The sequence below is a fragment of the Erpetoichthys calabaricus genome, chromosome 2 (genome assembly GCF_900747795.2).
Source record: "Erpetoichthys calabaricus chromosome 2, fErpCal1.3, whole genome shotgun sequence".
Taxonomy (NCBI): Eukaryota; Metazoa; Chordata; class Cladistia; order Polypteriformes; family Polypteridae; genus Erpetoichthys; species Erpetoichthys calabaricus.
The window spans coordinates 245,521,260-245,541,475 of NC_041395.2; the positions used below are offsets into that span (position 1 = coordinate 245,521,260).

The following is a 20,216-nucleotide window of genomic DNA, read 5'->3' on the forward strand; positions in this document are numbered from 1 at the left end:
GGAACCATCAACTCGACCAGATAGAATGGGGCAACACCATTTGGCGACTTATAAACCAAAAGTAAAATTTTAAAATGAATCCTAAATTCAACTGGGAGCCAATGAAGTGAGGCCAGAATTGGAGTAATGGACACAACTTTCTGAGACCCAGTAAGAAAGTGAGCAGCAGCATTCTGAACCAACTGCAGCCGAGAAAGATGAAATTTACTGATTCCAGAGTAAAGTGAATTACAATAATCGAGACGCGATATAATAAAAGCTTGGCATACCTTCTTCAAATCAGAGTGCCCCAGAAATGGTTTTACTCTAGTAAGCAAGTCTAAGCTGAATAAAGCAGCTCTTAACAATGGATGAAATCTGTTTATTAAAATAAAGATTGGAATCAAGGATAACCCCAAGATTTTTGACGTGGGGTTTGCAAATCCCAGCTAATGAGCCAAGCTGATCCCTGACAGCCCCATCAGAAGCCATTGGTCCAAATACAATAAACCTCAGTCTTACTCTGATTGAGATTCAAAAAATGTATGCCCATACAATATTTGACCTCATCATAACATTCATGTAGTGACTTTAAGGACTCCTTAGTCATAGGTAAATACATCTGGGTATCATCAGCTTAGAAATGAAATGAAATACCATATTTGCGAAATATGGACCCAAGGGGAAGCAAATACAAAGAAAATACCAAAGGACCCAGAATAGACCCCTGTGGAGCACCATATTTCAAATGAGCAGTAGAGGAAAGTACAGACTTGTTACAAACAGAAAAGGTCCTATTTGTGAAATAAGATTTAAACCAATCTAGTGCACCCCCTCGGATTCCTAACCACTTATCCAGCCTTGACAACAATATGTTGTGATCGATGGTATCAAAAGCTGCAGTTAAATCCAAAGGCACTAAAACTGTCGAAACCCCAGAGTCAGCTGAAAGTAATATATCGTAACAAACCTGAGTAAAGCCGTTTCAGTGCTGTGATAAGTTTTAAAACTGGACTGAAAAAATTTTTGACCACCATTACAATCCAAAAAAATCAGAAGCTGCTCCAAAACAACATTCTCAAGTATTTTAGATAAAAAAAGGTAGTTGAGAAATCGGTCTAAAATTATTTAAGTCCTCCTTACTATGGTTAGGTTTTTTCAATAAGGGCTTTACCACTGCATGTTTAAAATAGGCAGGCACAATTCCAGGGGTAAGAGATAAATTAATAATATGTAATATATGTGGTGCAAGTGTATTTAATGATGCTTTCCATAAGCGTATTGGAATAATATCAGAAGGGCAAAAAGTAACCTTTAGTCCATCTATAATGTCTATAAGCGAAGAAAGAGACACTGATTCAAACTGGTCTAACACAGCATTAAAGACAGGAGGACAGGGAGCATCACAAGGGAACGATACTATACAGGCTCGTATTATATCAATCTTTTCAATAAAAAAACCTGAGAAACTGTTCACACCTGTCCAAAGACAAGTCATGACAGCTGGAAACATGTGGGTTTAAAGTAGAGTCCACTGCATAAAATAATGACCTTGGATTATTAAGATTGGTGGACACCAAGTTCGAAAAATAATCTCTTTTAGCCTGCACAGCAGCTTTTTGAAAGCTGACAAGACTCGATCTAAACATCTCAAAAGATATCTGCAATTTGTCCTTCTTCCATTTACACTCAGCCTGCCTACGCGAGCGCCACAATGATTTAACATTACTGTTAAGCCAAGGTGTACACTTGGATTTAGCACAACAATCTCTTAAAGGAGCAACAGTTTCCAGGGTAGTTAAACAGATAGAATTAAAAATGGACACAATGACATCAACACCACTGTCAGCGTCTACCCTGAAAAGGCGAGTTAATGCAACACTGAAAAGTGATGCAAAATCATTCACAGCCTCATCATTTAAAAATCGAGCACAACGTCTCTGTAAGATGGTATTAGCAGGCGAGAAATGTGGAGCTAGAGACACATCAAATAAAAAAGGATAGTGGTCAGAATAAGATACATCTCGTATCTCTATATTCCTTAACTGAATACCATGGATTAATACAAGGTCCAGGGTATGCCCCTGTTCATGTGTGGGTGCATTAACAACCTGTTTAAAATTAAATGAATCAATAAGAACCAAAAAATCATTTACCATTGGCTTGCCAGGGCAGCAAACATGAGTATTAAAATCCCCAACAATCAAATATTTATTATAATTTGAAATAAATGAAACTAAAAATTCAGAGAATTCTAAAATAAAATTCATATTTACCTTTGGAGGTCTGTACACAACTGCACAAACAAGTGATTAACCATTAATTTTATAAAGTTGCACTTCAAAACTTGAGTATAGCTCCACATCTAGAATTTTACAAATAAAACCATTTTTAAAAATAGTAGCAAGACCTCCTCCTCAGCTGGTAATCCTGGCGAATTTAAGAAATTACAGCTTGGGGGGTACCATCTCAGTAAATGCACTAAGGTTGGCTCCGTGAATCCAGGTTTCCATAATGAACAAAAAGTCCAAGTTATTGTTTGTGAAAAAGTCATTTAATACAAAAGTTTTATTTATCACAGAGTAAACCCAATATCAGATTTTGCGACTTTTCCAGCGATTTTCACTCATAGCCTTCATTTACATAATTTTACTGAGTTGGAGGCAGTCCATGACATGCTCCTGTGAGGCTAGTTGTGTAATGTGACATGCACAGTGACTCACTCCAACTAGTCCACAACTTGCAGGTTTGCTTTTGTCTATAGCCGTTGGTTCAGCTTGTTTGCATGAGAATTGACAACCAATGTATGCTCAATTCATTACAATTCATATAATGCAGTGATGAGAAATAAGGAACACAAGTACATTGGATCTCATAAACAAAACAGTAGCTTGTCTATTTGATGTCTTGTGTTATATGTACCACAACAGACACATTTGGTACGCAGTCTGTAAATTAGACATGCCCAGCAATTTTCAGTCATTTAAGTTGACATTGGCTTAGGAGATGTGAAGGAAAGATATTAAGAATTTTTACTTGGAATATTTTGGAGTATGATGGGAAAATATGGTAAAGTGGTGGAACTGGTAAATGGAGAGCAGATATGTGCTGCATACAGCAGAAGATGTAGAAGGGTTAAGATGCAAGGATGCTAAGTAGTAACGATGCAAGGTGCATATTTTTCTGGCAGAGGTAACATGGTGACAGTGCTGCATTTGGTGTATGTGAGTCTGAAAAATGGACAAAGTGATGGAGTTGAAGAGGGTTAATGAGCAAGTCATAGTTGTTAAAATTATTGTTAGTAAACAACTGATAAATATAGTCTCACCATATGCTCCACAGACTGACAAAAATAATGATGACAACTATGAGTTTTCAGATAAGTTCCCTTTCTCAGAGGGAGGTGATTATGTTGGGTGGCAGCATGAAGAGGCATGTTGGAGGCAGTACTGATGGTTATGAGGGATTCTATGTGAGCATCAGCTTTCAAACATGAATGTTTGGTGATGCAATAAACGGCTGTGTGCAACACAGGAAAGCAAAGGAAGTAAGCAATTTGGTGACATTTGAATCTCGCCGTGTAAGGAGCATGATAGTCTCTTTGTTTATAAGAAAAATTTATCAGGTTATGGTGAAAAATCTAAAGGTGATACCTGGTGAAGGTTGTGTATCACAACATGACTTGGTTGTAGAAGATTACTTTGGTCATATGCAAGAAGAAAAGTAAGACAAAACATGTACCAAGGCAGAAGGTTCTAAGTGGAGAATGTGTGAACAACTGCAACACTGGTAGCAAGAGTGAATGAGGTTTTAGAATCATCATGTGTGAACTGCAAGGAGAAAGTGTTGAAGAATGTTTGGTTGAAAATAACAGAATAAGTCTCTGATTGGAGGAAAGAAGTACTGAGACACAAAGAGAAAAGATGGTGAAATGCTAAGGTAGACATTACAATTGAGGAAATGATGAGGTGCTATAATGACTGTCCGAAAAGATGTGAGTGATCTGTAAAGAAGCAACGCTAAATGCTTGAAGAGCAGTTGGAAGATTGCCAGAAGCTAAGAAATGGGGTTTCCAATGAGCGTCAGAATTGGTAAAGAAAAAGAATGTTTTTAGAATTGTGAAGCAGATGGCAAAAGAAACACAAAATGTGGTATGTGTGAATTGCTTAAAAAATTTTGGATGGAGCGTCATGATTGATTGAAATGGAATTAAGTATAAGAAGATAGAGTTGAACAAATGGAATAATGATATTCGTAATGAGACAGTAAAAGGAACAAGCTCTAAATTTTCAAAAGAAAAGATGTCAGAAGCACAGAAGAAACATGAAAATAGGTAAAGCAGTGGGCCCAAATGGTGTTCAAAATAGTGAAATAGTGAAGGCAGCAGAAACTCCTGGATTTGAAAGGTTGACAGACCCTTTCAACATTATTGATTGTGAAGGGAAGATTCCTGAAGAATGAAAAGAAGTTTACTCATTCTAGTGTAAACAAAGAAAGGGTGATCCTTCAGAATGTGGTTCCTATTAAGCAATCAAGCTTTTGGAGAAGGTAATGAAAGGGCTGAAAGTGCTAGAGAAAAGAATCAGTGATCAAGTGATAGTTAGTGAAATGTAGCTGGGGTTCATGCTTGGGAAGAGAACAGCTGATGCAGCCTGTTGTCAGGCTATTGCAGGAAAAGCAACTGGCAAAGAGAAAGAAACTGTATTATGTATTTGTAAATCTGGAGAAGGGTGATATGAAAGGTGGTGAGATGGAACTGAGGAGGTTTGTTCTGTATAAATATCTAGTGCAGTGATGTCAAAGTATGAGGAAACACAAATGGTAGTCAGGACAACAGAAGGGGATAGTAAAGGTTCTGAAGAGAAGGAGGGTCTGACAAGAGATCCCTTCTGAGTCCATTGCTTTTTGTGATTGTGACCAAAGAAGCACATGAAGTACTGCTGTAGGAGGTCTTGTATGTCAGTGATCTCATTTTGATGAAACTTGAAGCAGATTCAAAAGAAAAGGTTCCTTTTCCTCTTGTATAATACAGAAACTGAAATAAAATGATAATTTTTAAGTGAAATGCCTTGAGGTAATTGTAGGAAAGACCAATGTGATGGTTGGAGTTGTGGAGGTGGTTGGAGGAGTGGAATATGTGGGTGCATGGACTTACGGCATGCGTGGTAAATGCATTGAGAAAGATCAGTGTAATGCACTCTTTATCAAAAGTGGGTGCATAAAAATGTAGTGTTGTTAAGGGTAGTCTGTATTCAGCAAGTGTGATGTATGTTTGTAAAAAGCATTTGTAAATCATACAAAATGCTGATGCAATAAATGTAAATTTATATACTGTATCAGCAATTGAGTTTTGGAGAAAGCAGGGAAGTTCAGTACCTATGTGACATGTTGAGTGCAGACAGGGGTGTGGGCACAACAGTGATAGCTAGGGTGAGAGGTGGAATTTAATAAATTTTTGGAAGTTTTCTAAAGGAGTCTCTCTGGAACTGAAGGGGAAAGTTTATGAAAGCTGTTTGAAGAGTATTATGGTTTATGGGAGTGAAACATAGCTGAAGAAAGCAGAACATGAAGCAAAGCTGGAAAGAAAAGAAATGAGAATGATTAGATGCATATGTGCAGTGTCAAACAGGAAGACTGATGAATACTGAGTTAAGATAAAGACTTGGTATGGCAGTGATAGGTGTTATGCTGATTAGAAGGAATTTTGGAAGAAAGGATAGAGGCCGATGGGGAAACAGTTGCAGAAAATGGAGATTAGGGATAAAGTCAAAAGAAAATGTGGTTGGAGGTGGAGTCAGGTAATATAAAAATAATACGTCTCCCCCTATAAGGAAGCCTAGAACTTTGTACAGTGGAGATAAATTATTTGGGGGGCAACTAGCTAACCTGGGTGAACCTGGAACATAAAGAGTAAACTAATGATGATGATGATGATTATGATGAATAACTACAACCAAATTCAAGATATGACCAATTTAAATTTTTGAAAGCCATTATTTAACCTTACATGTTTTGTGGTAAAGTGGCTGTATTAACATTGTGTAACTTTTTGCTGTCAAAATTTTACTTGAGGGTTTTTTAGTTATAAAATTGTGTTTGTTTGAGTATCAACAGGAAGTAGTTCATAATTTTTGTATTATTTTTAATGAAACAGCAAAGTTGAGAGAAACCTAGATTGTGTTTTCCATCTGGTACGTCAACAGAAGCATTATGCTGAACAACTGTCCTAGAACATTGCACTAACCAATGAAATACCACAATTAGAAGATTGTTAACTCAGATGATTAGCTTTACTGAGCAGGCAAAGATCCAAGATCAGATTAAAAAGGCAACAGAGCAGGGTATTTTTCTGAAAATAAGAGTGCCTTGCAGTCAGTTCAAGGAATGCACGTGGATCTCATTTTTTATAAGCTGCATGCTTTCTACATACTGATGATTGTTGATCAAAAAAACTTCAATGTCATTGATTTATTGACAAAATTAATTGGAACATCAAGTAAAAATTAGTAGCACCAAGACTGAATGAGTTATGGTACACTGTGCTGCCAAACAAAAATCTCTTATTTATATAATTTATAAAGTTGTGTACTGGTCAGTCTTGGTTTCTTTCCTAGTCTGGAGATATTTTGTAGAAGATAGCATAAGAATAATCAAATACCTTGGGCTGGTGAATTTGGAGTCTTTACTAGTGAATAAAAAATTTATTTTAATCCAACACTGAGATGCAAATTTGAACAAAAAACCTTCTGAGCAGTGTTAGCTGTAGCTTGAATTGTTTTAAGTGAGAGGTGCCAATGTGTCAAGAGAAGAGATGGTTGTAGTGAAAGGGTTGGAATAAGAGGAATTTTTCCATGGAGAAAGAATTGTGGCCAGCTTTAAACAAGCCTGTTGAGGCTTTCAGCTAGTCAGAATTGTACAGAAAAGACAGTGAAATATGATTGAGCAAGGCAAAACCAGTGGAACCTCTAGGAGAGGGCTGCAGTGTTCCTGATGTGCAAATTGGTCACTCGATCTGTGTGTAATGTTTTCCTTAAGATATCTGATTCTAGCTCAAGTGACAGTTTGATCTGCTGGAGTGAATGATAAGAGCCCTTGGGTCTGAGGCAATCTTATATTGCTGCAAACATCAAACATAGGTATTTGAAAAAACATGGAAGATTGCCTTTCCTCTCTACATGTTTTTTAGATTTGGAGAAGATTTATGATCATGCATTCTAGGGTGTCTCATAGAAAGGGCTACCTGAGCCTAGGGTTCTGATGTCAATGTGGTTTGGCACTAGAAAAACTGTGCCTACGTTTTTGCATTAAGTCACAACTGATTTAAATTGGGCGTAGAGCTGTACAAATGATACATCTTATGTTGTATCATATTCAAGGCAAGATGTTTTTAGTGCATCCATATTTTTGACAGTCAAATATTTTGGGTGTTTAAAATGGCAATTCTGTTATTTCTGAATGATTTTGTGTTTTTGAGTATGACAGTGGCAGAATGAGAATCAGCACCTGTCAATCTGAGGTCATGTTTGTCCATGCAAGTACTTTGCTTGCTGAATTTAAAGAGGAGCAACTGCCCAATTAAATTTGTTGTCTTGTTCTAAGATAAGAATGGATTGTGAGATGGGTAATTGACTGGAAGTACTGGAAAAATGCTTATTTTTCAAGATTGTGTTAGATAAGGTTCTTGTTTTACTGAGCTTCAACAATGCTTCAGTGTTTAAACTCACCAGTTTTGATTAGTGACTGAAAAGGATAATTTCACAATCAGTTCTTTCTCTGGGTAGCTGAGCTTAATATGACAGGGTGACAGGTGTAGTAGTCAAGACCCAGTTAAACCAGGAACATGCTGTAGAGATTTTATTTCTTCTTCCACCAATGGAAATGATTGGGAGAAAAGACTGCTTGAGAAGAGAGAATCTAGTCTGTGCTGCTCATCTTGTTACTGTCATGGCCTTTACCAGAATATGTTGTTGCAGAAAATAAACAATGGGTTAAACAATTATTTTAAAGTAGTTAAAGTAATGGGTGCTGTTGTACTGAATTTTTACACTTTGGATTAATTGAATGGAATATAAAAATATTGTATACTGTGATTCAGGGATAATCTGACTGGACGCTCTGTTACTATTTAGACACCTGGGTCAAGAGAGCTAACCTATAGAATAAGCTGGTTGCTTTCCAAAGAAAACCTGTGAATGTTAGCATCAGGTGTGAATGCAGAAGCAGGGGTTCAGATAAATAATTTACCTAAAAAGCCAGTGGCTTCTGAATGGAACACTTCAGACACCTCAGACATCTCTCTTTGTTTATTAGATGAAGCTAAAACTTGCTGCTTTAAAATCCTTAATCTTATTCACAAGCTAGAACCAGATAAATATGTACTGTGTTTTGATATTTTAATATTTATTAATAAAAATGTGAGCCAGTGACACTGGGCATTAAGATTCCAATGCGTTTTGGCCAGCCAATATATTTTGGCCTCTGCTTCCTTTTACCTGAGAAAGCCAGTACCATGTCCTTGATTTTGAATTAAATAGTTAAATTAAATATCCTTAATTACCTTTTCTCATCAAATCCCGCAAGGTTGTTACATTCAATGAATTACATACTTTGGTAAATGTAGATTGTCTGTGAATTCTGATCAGTGGGGTTATTAAATAACTCATAACATTTCATTTTCTAAAAATAAAACCAAAGGAAACCCAATATATTGAAATATACATCTATACTGTGAGGCAATCCATTGTAACTAGACAGTTTGTATGCCTAGTCAGTTAATACATTAATGCAATATTAACAATAAGACTATTTATTGAATGTTAAGGAACTCTTGGCAGGAAAATCCCTTGTTCCTTCCTTGTTAGCATGACCTCCCATAAACCCATAAATGTTGGGCCAATTTCTTATTCTAAATTGGTCCCATCCTTCTGTGACCCTAAGTTGCACTAAACAAATTTGAGAATGTTAATTTGGATTGGTATATGTCAGTGTTAAATAAAACTGCATAAGCAATAAATATAAATCCCCAACATTAGACCCTAATGTACGGTATTTGTCAAATGATGAAAATGTGTAGGCTTTTATGTTTCTAATTATTGATGCATCGATCAATAATATCTAATACTATTAAACTTTATTATGGCTTGGCCTTGCCTATCCGTTGGTAAGTCTTAAATTAGTAGTAATTGTATTAAATATTTTGGTGTTACACAATAACTTTCAGTAATCATTTTCAAAAAAATAGCTTTATTCTGTTTTTTCTTTTTGCAAAAACTTTAAGACATTTGTAATCTCTAAACAATTTTAACAGCATCTATCTTCTATCCCAAGTATATACTTTTGTAGCTACCTCATCATCATGAAAGGATGGCACCAGCCTTTTGAATGATACTTTTGAAGCATATATTCATTGTGAACTGAAACTGTGAATAAAGACTGATTACATTTTGTACGTGCATATGAAGCCTTAAGTGCTGGTAATAAGTCATATAGTTTTGGGTTCTGCTTTCAATGGAAAAGTAAAATGGTGAAAAAAACTGACAAGTGACAGCACCATAATATTTCTATAACTTAAATTAATCTAAAACAATACTTTTTATGATGCATTATTTTTATGTTACTGAGATACAGTACATATGTACAGTACATACAAAATTTCAGTGAAATAAATGTACACCCCTATATACAATTTGATTTGGAGTGATATAATTAGTTACTGCTGTAATTTACAAATTTCTATCACATTGGTATATTTTGTTAGTACACCTCTAATATACAGGTATATTACATGTTTTTATATCTTACATCAGATAAATACCATTACCGTATTGAAGCATGACTAACTACATTTACATTGATTTTGAGCTATTGCTTTGACCAATACATCTATAATTTATTTTTTGGCTTATACAGTTTTCACTAAAAAAGCCCATGTGGCCCATGTCATGTTACACCTGAAAGTGCTGAATAATAAAATAATTTTATAGTAATATTAAATAAACCCTTTACTTATTACAATATAAACAGCTGTTTCTCTCGCTGTCCTAATTCAGTAATGTGTAATGTCTGCAGGTTTTCACTGAAACCAGTTTTTAATTAGAGGCTAAGTTCTACTTTTGAAATAATCAGTTGAAATACACAGGTTGGCAGAGAAGTCAGCCTTAGTCATAATCAATAGGAAGGCTGAATATGTAGCAATTACTGACCAATGAAAGAAAAAGTGTTAAGCATTAGACAAGGCAGAAGCTGAGAATATTGAGTGGGGGCGGGCCTTATACAGGCAGAAAACTGGGTAGGAAAGATGTGCTCCGTTTCCAAATTTATTTATTAATGGAATTATCGGTGTGTTAGATTTAATTAGCAAAAACATTGATTTTGCCTTTTGGTTCTTTTTAAATCTTAAACATAAAATAAGAAGCTGTACATATGTAGATTTTTATGAGACAAATTATATAGTGTTATTAAATTCTAGATTGGCTTCTTACAGACTTGAGAGAAGAAGAGGATATGGAAATGTAAAGTTAATAAACATGTTTAGCATGTGTATTCTACATCTCAAAATTTGATCTGTCTATGCAGACTTAGAGCATTGTTTGAAAAATGTGAAATTAATAAAAGTTGTATGGGAACTTTCGATTATTTATAACATTAGTAGTCTTTATATGAACCTTTAAGTGGCAAATATTATAATGTATTTTCATAGCTGTAGCAAAATTATTATTTCTAAAATACTTTTCTTCCAAATATTAGTATATGATTGCTCATGGTGTAGCATTGTCCCTTAGTGTTCGCTGTCTTACAACTCCTGTAAACTAGGTTAGAGCTCTGGGCAGATCTGTGTTATGTTTGCATGTTCTTGAAGTGCTTATTTGTTTTATTTAAAATACTACCATTTTCTCTCACATCATAGGAAAGAGTACTAATTGTTACTTTGTGACTGACTGTATATTGCCCTGTATACAGTGTCTGAGTGTGTGTGTGTGTGTAAATGTTGTCTCATCCAGATCAAATTCCTGCCTTGCATTCTTTGATCTTATAACTGAAGTAATGTGCTTGGAAAATGAGTGAATTAATTCAATGCAATCATGACATTTTATTTTGTCAGAAAACAGTATTTAATTGCACAAATCTGATGTATTTTTAGCGCTAGTAAAATCACAAACTGCTTAATGACAACCGTATGTCTGTTTCAGTAAACTGAAGCTAAAATAATTTTAAGAGTTTGAAATAGTATAAAATATTTTTTTGAATTTCATTAATATAATTTATATGCATGAAAATTGTTTTATCCCTTTCTATATTGAATTCTGCAAGCAAAAGCAGGTGTACATTATCAACTAGAATTATTTCACTAGTAGCAATATTTCTTCTCTTTGGGAATTTCTGTATCCTGGCTTTCAATCAGTTAGCTGCCTGGCTTCCACTAAACTCCACTTCAGTAGTTTGATTTATTGCCAGCCTACATTGATCTCTTTAGGTAGAAAACAGCATGCAATTACTGCGTTGGCTTAGCTTGACTGCAGTAAACCGTTTCAGTTAAAAATTTATGTTTTAAAATGTATTTATGAATAAATTGAAATGGGCATTTATATTGTGTCATTCAACTTAAAATGCAGAAAAATTAACCATCACTGTGACTTTAAATCTCATTAGAACTTTACATTTAAAAGTGGTGCTTATTATCTGAAACAGGGGTTTAAGTTCCAGGTGAATATGGGGACTTGCAGAGTTCTAGACAAAGTACTGTAGGATAGTGGAGAACGAATATTAAAATATTAGGACCCCCTCTCCCAGGTCATTAAAGGAAGTCCTAGAGAGAAATTTAAGTGGCTTCTCTAAGTTGTTGGAGAGCAATCAGTATACTTATATCTACTGTATGTTCCATCTAGAACTCTTGAAGTGGTTCCTGAGATGTATATAGAAGTAATTTCTGGCTGGGGCTTATAATCCCTTCTTGGTTATATAAACATTAAGCTTGGATTTGGGAGGTCATCTGCCAAAAGGAAGAAAGACCAGGGTGTGATGAAGGAGCTGACTGCATTTATATTAAAGCTCTTGTGAGGCATTAGGTCTTTGTTATTTTTTCATCTTCCCTTATTAAATTTCTTATACAGTATATTTCACACTTTCTTCTGCTGGGTATTTATTTGGACTAACTTGTAAGTGCTCTTACTCTTCAATATGCATAAACACAATAATAATTAATTTAAATCAAATGTTTTTAAGTTTTTCAGCAAATCACATTTATATAGTACAATTCAGGAAGATTGTATTTTAGGAATATGATATAAGTAAAAGCAAAAGCTCAAAACTATATTAAAAATGTTTTAAACGATCTTGGTTGATCTTACTCTGATATAAAGATTTTAATTGCTATTTTATTCTGCCTAGATTTTGAAGTTGGTAATAATATTACCTAAATTTATTCATTCATAGTATTGTCTTAAATTACCTTTAATCTCATATTGTTCATTTCACTGTCCATCTACTTGTCCTTGTGGGAATCATAATGTTACAAGCATGAGCAAATCAAACCAGACTTACATATTTGTCTGCCTCACCTACATGTTAAATTAACTGGTGGTACTAAATTGGTCCCAGATACGCACTGAGTCCCTGTAACTTTGAATTGGAATAAGTGGGTCTAAGAATGTTATATGTTGTGTTGTCTGATGGCTTTAAAGGGGCATTGTTTGCGCATTGTAAAGTATAAACTTTAGCTTGAAATGTCATACTGAGTTGGAGATGTTAAGAAAAACTAAGGTTTGCATTGCATTTATGTCAAAACGTGGCTGTTGCAGGAGTGCCTTATGTTCGCATTTACTCTGTCTAGCCATGTAGGAAGGCAAGCATGGTCAGAACACACAGCCATTAAAGTCAGAAAAAAAAAACAGCTGCAAATGGAACTGTGCCGAAATGGCAAACCACAGATTAAACACTCAGTACGACTCACTGAGTAATGACTTCCAAAAGCCATCAGCTATGTAGCCATAGGTGATCTGTATTTGTTAGACTTGGTTGGCACCAGCTCAAAATAAACTATAAGCTCAACATTTTTTTTTTAAAAAAGTGCACATAAACAGCTCGAAATCCATCTCTCTCAGCAGAAATAGGTTAACCCATCTACATTTATTTCCCAAGTTTTATTAACTTTTCTCCCCATATTTGGCATTGTAAATAGGTCTCATTTTATGCTGATTACACTCATTTGTATTTTAAAGTGTCTGTGAAGTCCTAATGAACTAATGAATCAACTACTTTTAATTAAAAAATAAACTATAGGCAAATATAAAAAGGCATTCTGTTTAAGTTTTTTTCATCATTCTTGTTTGACATTTTCAAAAATAGCCATTTAAATTACCCAGTCTGGCAACTGTAGGGAAGGAGTATGTAACTATATGTTCTCACACTTTACTTTTTATGGCAACCATCCGACTGGTGGGTTTTAGACAGAGACTTTTACTAAAGTGAAAGTGCAAAAATAAAACATTCTAGGAATTATATAGTTTTTGAAATTGTTATACTGTACAGTCATCCCTCACCTATCGCGGGGGTTACATTCCAGTGCCCCCCCCCCCCCCATAGGCGAAGTAGCGACCTATATTTATTTTATTATTTATATATATTTTAAGGCTTTACAAACCCCTCCCAAACTCTTATAAACCTTTCTCACTCTCTTATTAACCTTTCCCACACTCTTATAAACACTTCCTATGCTCTTAAACATTTTCTACACTCTTAAACACCGCAGAGCAACACTACGCGCAGCGATCAGACGTCGATGTGTCTGCCACTCGCTTTGTGAAGGGGGGCAGCTGAACGCATGCTAAGCAGAAGTGGACTTCATGCTACTTCTGCCAAAATGCCTGCTTGTCGCACTGCGCGTTCTGAAGGATTAGGAGAAGGAGTGGGGTTGTGAGGGCTGAATGCACGTTCGCTCAAACACCCCTCCCCCTCCCCGGAGGCGCGGTACCCTTCCACTTCCCATTACAGAGGTGGGGTGGGGGGAGCTGAATGCACGCTAAGGAGAAGTGGACTTTGTGCTAGCTTTGTGCTGCTTGTCGCTCTGCGTGTCAATAATTTAAAAGCCTGTACAGCAGCTGTTTTCCAGTCTCACTGCCTTGTCTTGCGTGAAGTTAAAATGTTTTAAAATACAGAGATGTTACTCATATCCTTAGCCCGACATCCACATATCATATGTGTTAAGTGTATTTTATAAGTTTACATGTGTTTAAAGCGTGTGGGATGGGTATTTTAAGGCTTAAACTATAAAATTGTTTATTTATATGGTCTTTCTATATCGCGGATTTTCACCTATCGCTGATGGGTCTGAAACGTAACTTCCGCGATAGGCCGGGGGATCACTTGTATTTAAAACACCCGCGATACAGTGAAGCCTCAATAGGTGAACCGCGATATGGCGAGGGACGACTGTATATAAAATTATAGGTGGACTATCTGCTGCCTTTTATTATTGTGAATGTTTAATATATTCTGTTTTTCAAACATGTAAAAATATTAGCTATTGTGATTCGTTTTTACTGCAAAGAAAACTAAATAGAAGAATGTAAATTAGCACAAAATAATTAGAACAAAAATCTTCAGCCACTGCAGCTCTCCAGGACCGATTTTGCCCACCCCTGTTCTAGAACAAGAGTAAATTGACATATAAAATCATTTTAAGGCTTATTGTTGTAAATGTATTTTTCCAACTACAGGTTAAATTATATAGCTCTCAGCATAATATGATATCCTTCATAATCACTTTTTTTGAAAACATTAGGTTTAATTTAGACATCTCTTTTAGAACCAGGATTGATTTTTCTTGGCTGTTGGTGGTTCTTATTTGTTGAAGTGGCTAATAATGCTTCTGTCCTTGGTGTTATTTGCTAATTGATTTAAACTTTTCAAACGCCATCTGATGCAGTGACTGGTACACTAGGTTTGTGTCTTCGCATGACTACGGCTAATGCTTCAGCTGTAATCTACAGATATTGTTGCCACTTTGCCTGTTGCTTATAAATTGGTGACCAGTGAGTGCAAACCTTTTAAAATGTTGTTTATCTTTACAACTTTAGGTAATAATGTAAATTTTGTGCAATATAGTATATCAAGACTGAAGTGCTTATGGTATGGCTAGAGGTATTGGAATGATTTTGGAATCCAACTGTATGTATTTTCTTTGTTTTGTTGTATCCATGTCAGATTTGCAGCAACCACAGTTGTAAAGTATTATATTGAACAACTCATTTTTGAACCCAATCCAATTGTTTTGTTATGTACTACACATATACTGTATATAAAAATTTTAAATTGTACTGTTTATGCTATTGGGATTCTGGGGCACTGAAAAAAACACATATACAGACATTGGTATGATCTGCAAATTGTACAGCCCAATCTCCTGAAGCTGTGAGGCAGCAGTGCCAGCCATGGCAACATCAGGCTGTCACACTAATCCAGAATATATGATATTTTTTAACTGATATTTTTTTTCAAATTGCTTAACCTGGATATTCTTAGAATTTGTTATTATGACTTTTGTCTTTCTAATGTTTGCTGTGGGCTTTTACAATATACTGATTGATCAGCCTCTGAAGATGGCATCTATTAAATCATATACTTTTTTGAAGTGAAAATTGGTTTACTTCTTGTTCAGTTTCATAAACCTAAATTTGATATGAATTTCAATAGCATAGCTACTGAATTTTGTAATATCAGTACATAATCCATTATAACTTATTTAATATCTTTTATGTTTTCATTGTGATCAATATTACAGTATTTAGTCATTAAAAAAGTGCCCCATTCTATTGCAGCGAAACCATGATGTAAATTATTAATAATGTATGTTCTTTGCTTAAGATTTTGCCGTTCTTCTATCTAGAACTCACAATGTCTCCACATGATGAGGTGAAGACATACTGTATTTCATTATTTTGCATTATCTTATTACAGCACTGTATTATGTTAATTATTGTGGAATTAGTATTGTTTTTAATCAATAGCGTTATCTGGACCTAATTCATTTGGATCAGCATGATACTAGCACATTGGGACAATTTTGATGAGATCAGGCCTTTCAGTCCCCTTGGGATTAATAAAGTAATAAAGTTAATTAATAAAGTATCTATCTATCTATCTATCTATCTATCTATCTATCTATCTATCTATCTATCTATCTATCTATCTATCTATCTATCTATCTATCTATCTAACAGCTTTTCAGTAATTTTCACCAAATTTCTCTAAAATTACAGTTGTTTTTTTGAAGATTCCTGACATTTTACTGCCTACCATATGGTATAGATCAGACTTTACAAGGATGCTGGAGATGTAGATTGGCATATTGTGTGTGTATATCTAAAATTACAAAATGTATAAACAATACATGTATAATACAATACAATAAAGCAATAAGAGTGATCAAGTCAAGATTACAAAGAGCAATGGCAAGGAGCTGAAGTGAAGAAGTAAGAGAGATACGCGATTGCCCAACCTGGCATATTTATGTATGTAAAAGGGTTATGAGATTGTAGAGTTGTTGAGAACTACCACCATGTACATTGTTTTGATAATTTTAATGTAACAAAATTCACTAAGTATGAAACCTGACATAGAAAATGCAGTTCATGCACTCAATAGCCTTTTGAGTTGCAGGGTGGGCTAAATCAATAATATGTTGGAGGCAATGCTTGTTATCAGCTGGGATAAATTAATTTTACACATACTATGTAATTTTCACTTCCTTGATTGATTTGAGTTCATCATAATGTTTTGTTTCCAAATAAAAGTAATTACCGACAAAAAAGTCACAAATAAAACATTTACATGTGTTCAAGGTGATCAACATAAGTGGAATTTGATAATAATGAATTCCTCAACCTCATTTCAAATGAAACATGCACAAAAAATATTATAGCCTTTTAGATTTAAGATGTGACTGGCGAATAAAGCTAACAGAGTGCTATTTTTCTACCACCGAATAAAGCTAACAGAGTGCTATTTTTCTACCACCCCTCTCCATCAGAACCTCATGAACTCATCCGAATCTGTGTAAAATATTTTAGTCTGCAAGTTGCACCATAGTAACATAGCCGCTCCACATAGAAAAATGTGTTATATTTTAAATCAACATATTTAAGAAAAATTAAATTTGAAGTAAAAAAAACTCTAAACCTGAACCTCCCCTACATATCATTTTTGTTGATTGCTGAAGTGCTAATCTTTTTCACAGTCTTTCCCTAAACACAATAAAGTTTGAACACTTACTTATTGCAAGTGGCAAATCATGCAGCATCATAGCAAAGACACACACAAAATAGCGAGACTATAAACAGCAGAAAATGATTCAAAATGCTGTGTCTATAGGAAAATAAACATACTAAATGGTGACATAATAATGTCACATAAAAAACAGGATGTAACAAAAACAGAATGTAAATGATGAACACATAAAAATGAGTTTAATATAAGATGAGAAATGAAAGAGAATACTGTTCCAGGGCACAGTCACATCCCTGTGAACCTGACCCACCAGAAACACAAGCATTGAAAATAACTCCCAGTGATTCCCTCCTTGTCCCTTCCTCAGATAATCCCAGAAATGGACAGCATTCCATAGCCATCCACCCACCCTTTCCACCATGCCTACATGCAAACAACTTACTGTTGAGCTCATGCAGTCGTGGGACCACACACTGCACATGTCATGCAGCTAATCCACTGGTCAAGGCAATGATAGTGGGGCTACCCACTTCTTTCCAAAACCAAATGAAACTAAAACCAATTAACAAAACAGTAGATCACAAGTGAAATCACAGAAATCTCCCTTAAAGAACAGCAAGGAAGAGATGCCATATGAAACCAAAATGTGCAGAAATGGATGTGCAAGTGGCTTAAAGATTAGCTTTGGATTGTCAAAGTTCACATGTTCTGAGTTATGTGACAGCCTGACATCATTTTTCTTTCCTGGAGCCACTGCTTTCCTAGTGTTAGTTGTTGACAAACTAAAACTAGGAAAGAATATAATTCACTGTTGAGAGCTTTCCCTTACCTCATGAAAAATAAATTGACAGTTGGTGTACTAGATAAACTTCTATACTAAAGTTTTAAGAGGTGGCATCTCTCCACTATAAGAGAGACGTCACACAGAAGTCTTCATTATATTCTGTAGCCAGTCTATCCCTGACTTGATCACATCTTTAAATTCATGACAGTACTTATTACAGATTAGACATGATTGTTTTCTCTCTGTTTTTAGGTGGGAAAGAAAATGTAGCTGAAGGGCAAGAGGAAAAAGAAGCCTCAAGCCTCAAACCAGAGGGTTCTCTGCTTGGGATCTGACCCTCTGGAAAACACCATCTCACAATGTCAAAGAAGGTTACTGGCAGCCGAGCTAAGGGAGAAAAACCTGATGCACTGGCTGCTTTGCAAGCTGCCAATGAAGAGCTCAGGGCCAAACTGACTGACATTCAAATTGAACTTCAGCTAGAAAAGACTAAGGTATGTGTTTTATTCCTTTATCAGTTGTTTTGATCAAAGGTACTGTTTTTAGCATGTTTGTATGGATTACTAGGTGAATATTGTAAGATTGGATATAATTTTGAAACTGTATAAATGACAATTAACAATGCTACAAAATGTTCCTAGAAAATATTATTGTATTTTTGTAGTATATTATTCTTTTGTTTTTAACCAACTAACAGGTAGTTAACAGATAATTCATCTAAAGATAAGCATGTTCGGGTCCAGCCCAAAGGGATGGGAGTCCATCTAGGAAAAGCTTTGGTTTCTGCTGGAAGAGGTGTTGGAGAAGCTAACAGGATACACTTAACCTGTGGTCTGTGTGTGAATCTCAATGTCCCACTTTAGTGACAGGTACCCTGTGCTGTAAAAATAGTAAACTCCTTTGGATGAGATGTACAACTGAGGTCCTGACTCTCTGAGGACATTAAAGATCCTTGGGAATCCTTTCTAATGAGCAGGGTACATCCCTATGTCCAGGCTAAACTGTCTTCCATGGTGTAGTCATTCTGACCCCTTAATCATCCTCCATCTCTAATTGGCTATCTCTCTCACCCCTTAACCATCTAGTAGCTAATGTATGGTACTGGTACAAAATGGCTGTCGTCGCATCAACCAGGTGGATGCTGCACATTGGTGGCTATTATAGTAGCTCCAACTCTATATGTAAACCACTTTGAGTAGTGAAAAGAAACTATATAAATGTAAAAAACAATAACAATAATATAATAATTGCATTGTTATTGTCTCTATCCAAAGGCTGATATAATTAATTACCTAAAGAATATTTTTGCATTAACTAATTATTGCTTAGTGGCTGATATCTTAATGTTATGTTCATTGATTGTAATGATTAATTAGATTTATTGTGTTTTGAGGCTTATCAAGCAAATCAATTTCGAATATATGGCACAAGTACTAAATTGATTATGTTACAAAAATATTATTGTTCAGGTAATATAATGGAAATATTTACACAATATTTACACTTTACCCTCTATAAGCACTGATTCACATTATGAATATAAATTATATTTGTTTCCTTTAGGGGTGACAAGTTGTAAAGGTCATCTGCTAATGAAAAATGACTGTTGAAATTAATATTAGTATTCTAAAAGTGACATCATTAGAAAATTGTATTCTTTAACACGCTCTAGTATTGAAAGGGTGGTCTACGTATTAAATTTATATGTATGTATTGTATTACTCTTCAGGTCAATAGTAATTGTTCAATTTCAAGTTTAGCTGGGTTATGTAGAGGTAGTCTTGACACTTACTTGTAATTATTGTGTGCTTATTTTCTATAGTTTATATTACATTTTCTAACAAACATTTGGAATTCTTATATATATAGTTGATTTTTTTCCTAAGCAAGTGCAAGGCTAAAATATAACAAAGCAAAAAATACATTTACATATTTTCCAAGTATTTAAAAAGAGATTTTAAAGCCTCTCTGGACTTGCTTTCCTTAAATGAATTTGGGTCACTAATTCTTATGAAGAGGTGTTTCCTTATGTATATACAAAAACAGCAGTGAATGGTACAGATTAAGAATTGCAATCTTATTAACACTTTCTTCCAGATGATACCTTGAACAGCCAAGATTAAAATGTTAATCTCTGGCATTTATGGGAAACATCCTCCAACCCCCCCAACCCCATTTTCCTTTACTAGTCTCATATGTTACCATTATTTAAACATGTTTTTGTTTTACA

At 35.0% G+C, this 20,216-nt stretch overlaps 1 protein-coding gene across 5 annotated transcripts in view; it reads left to right on the forward strand.

Annotated features, from left to right (window-relative positions):
- Positions 1–20,216, forward strand: part of jakmip3 (Janus kinase and microtubule interacting protein 3) — a 163,117-nt gene that overhangs the window by 40,503 nt on the left and 102,398 nt on the right. For all 5 annotated transcript variants that reach the window (XM_051922980.1, XM_051922982.1, XM_051922983.1 and 2 more), the window contains exon 3: positions 18,239–18,480. In XM_051922980.1, coding sequence (XP_051778940.1) covers positions 18,346–18,480 — 135 coding nt within the window. In that variant the 5' untranslated portion in view covers positions 18,239–18,345. The remainder of the gene's footprint in view (positions 1–18,238; positions 18,481–20,216) is intronic.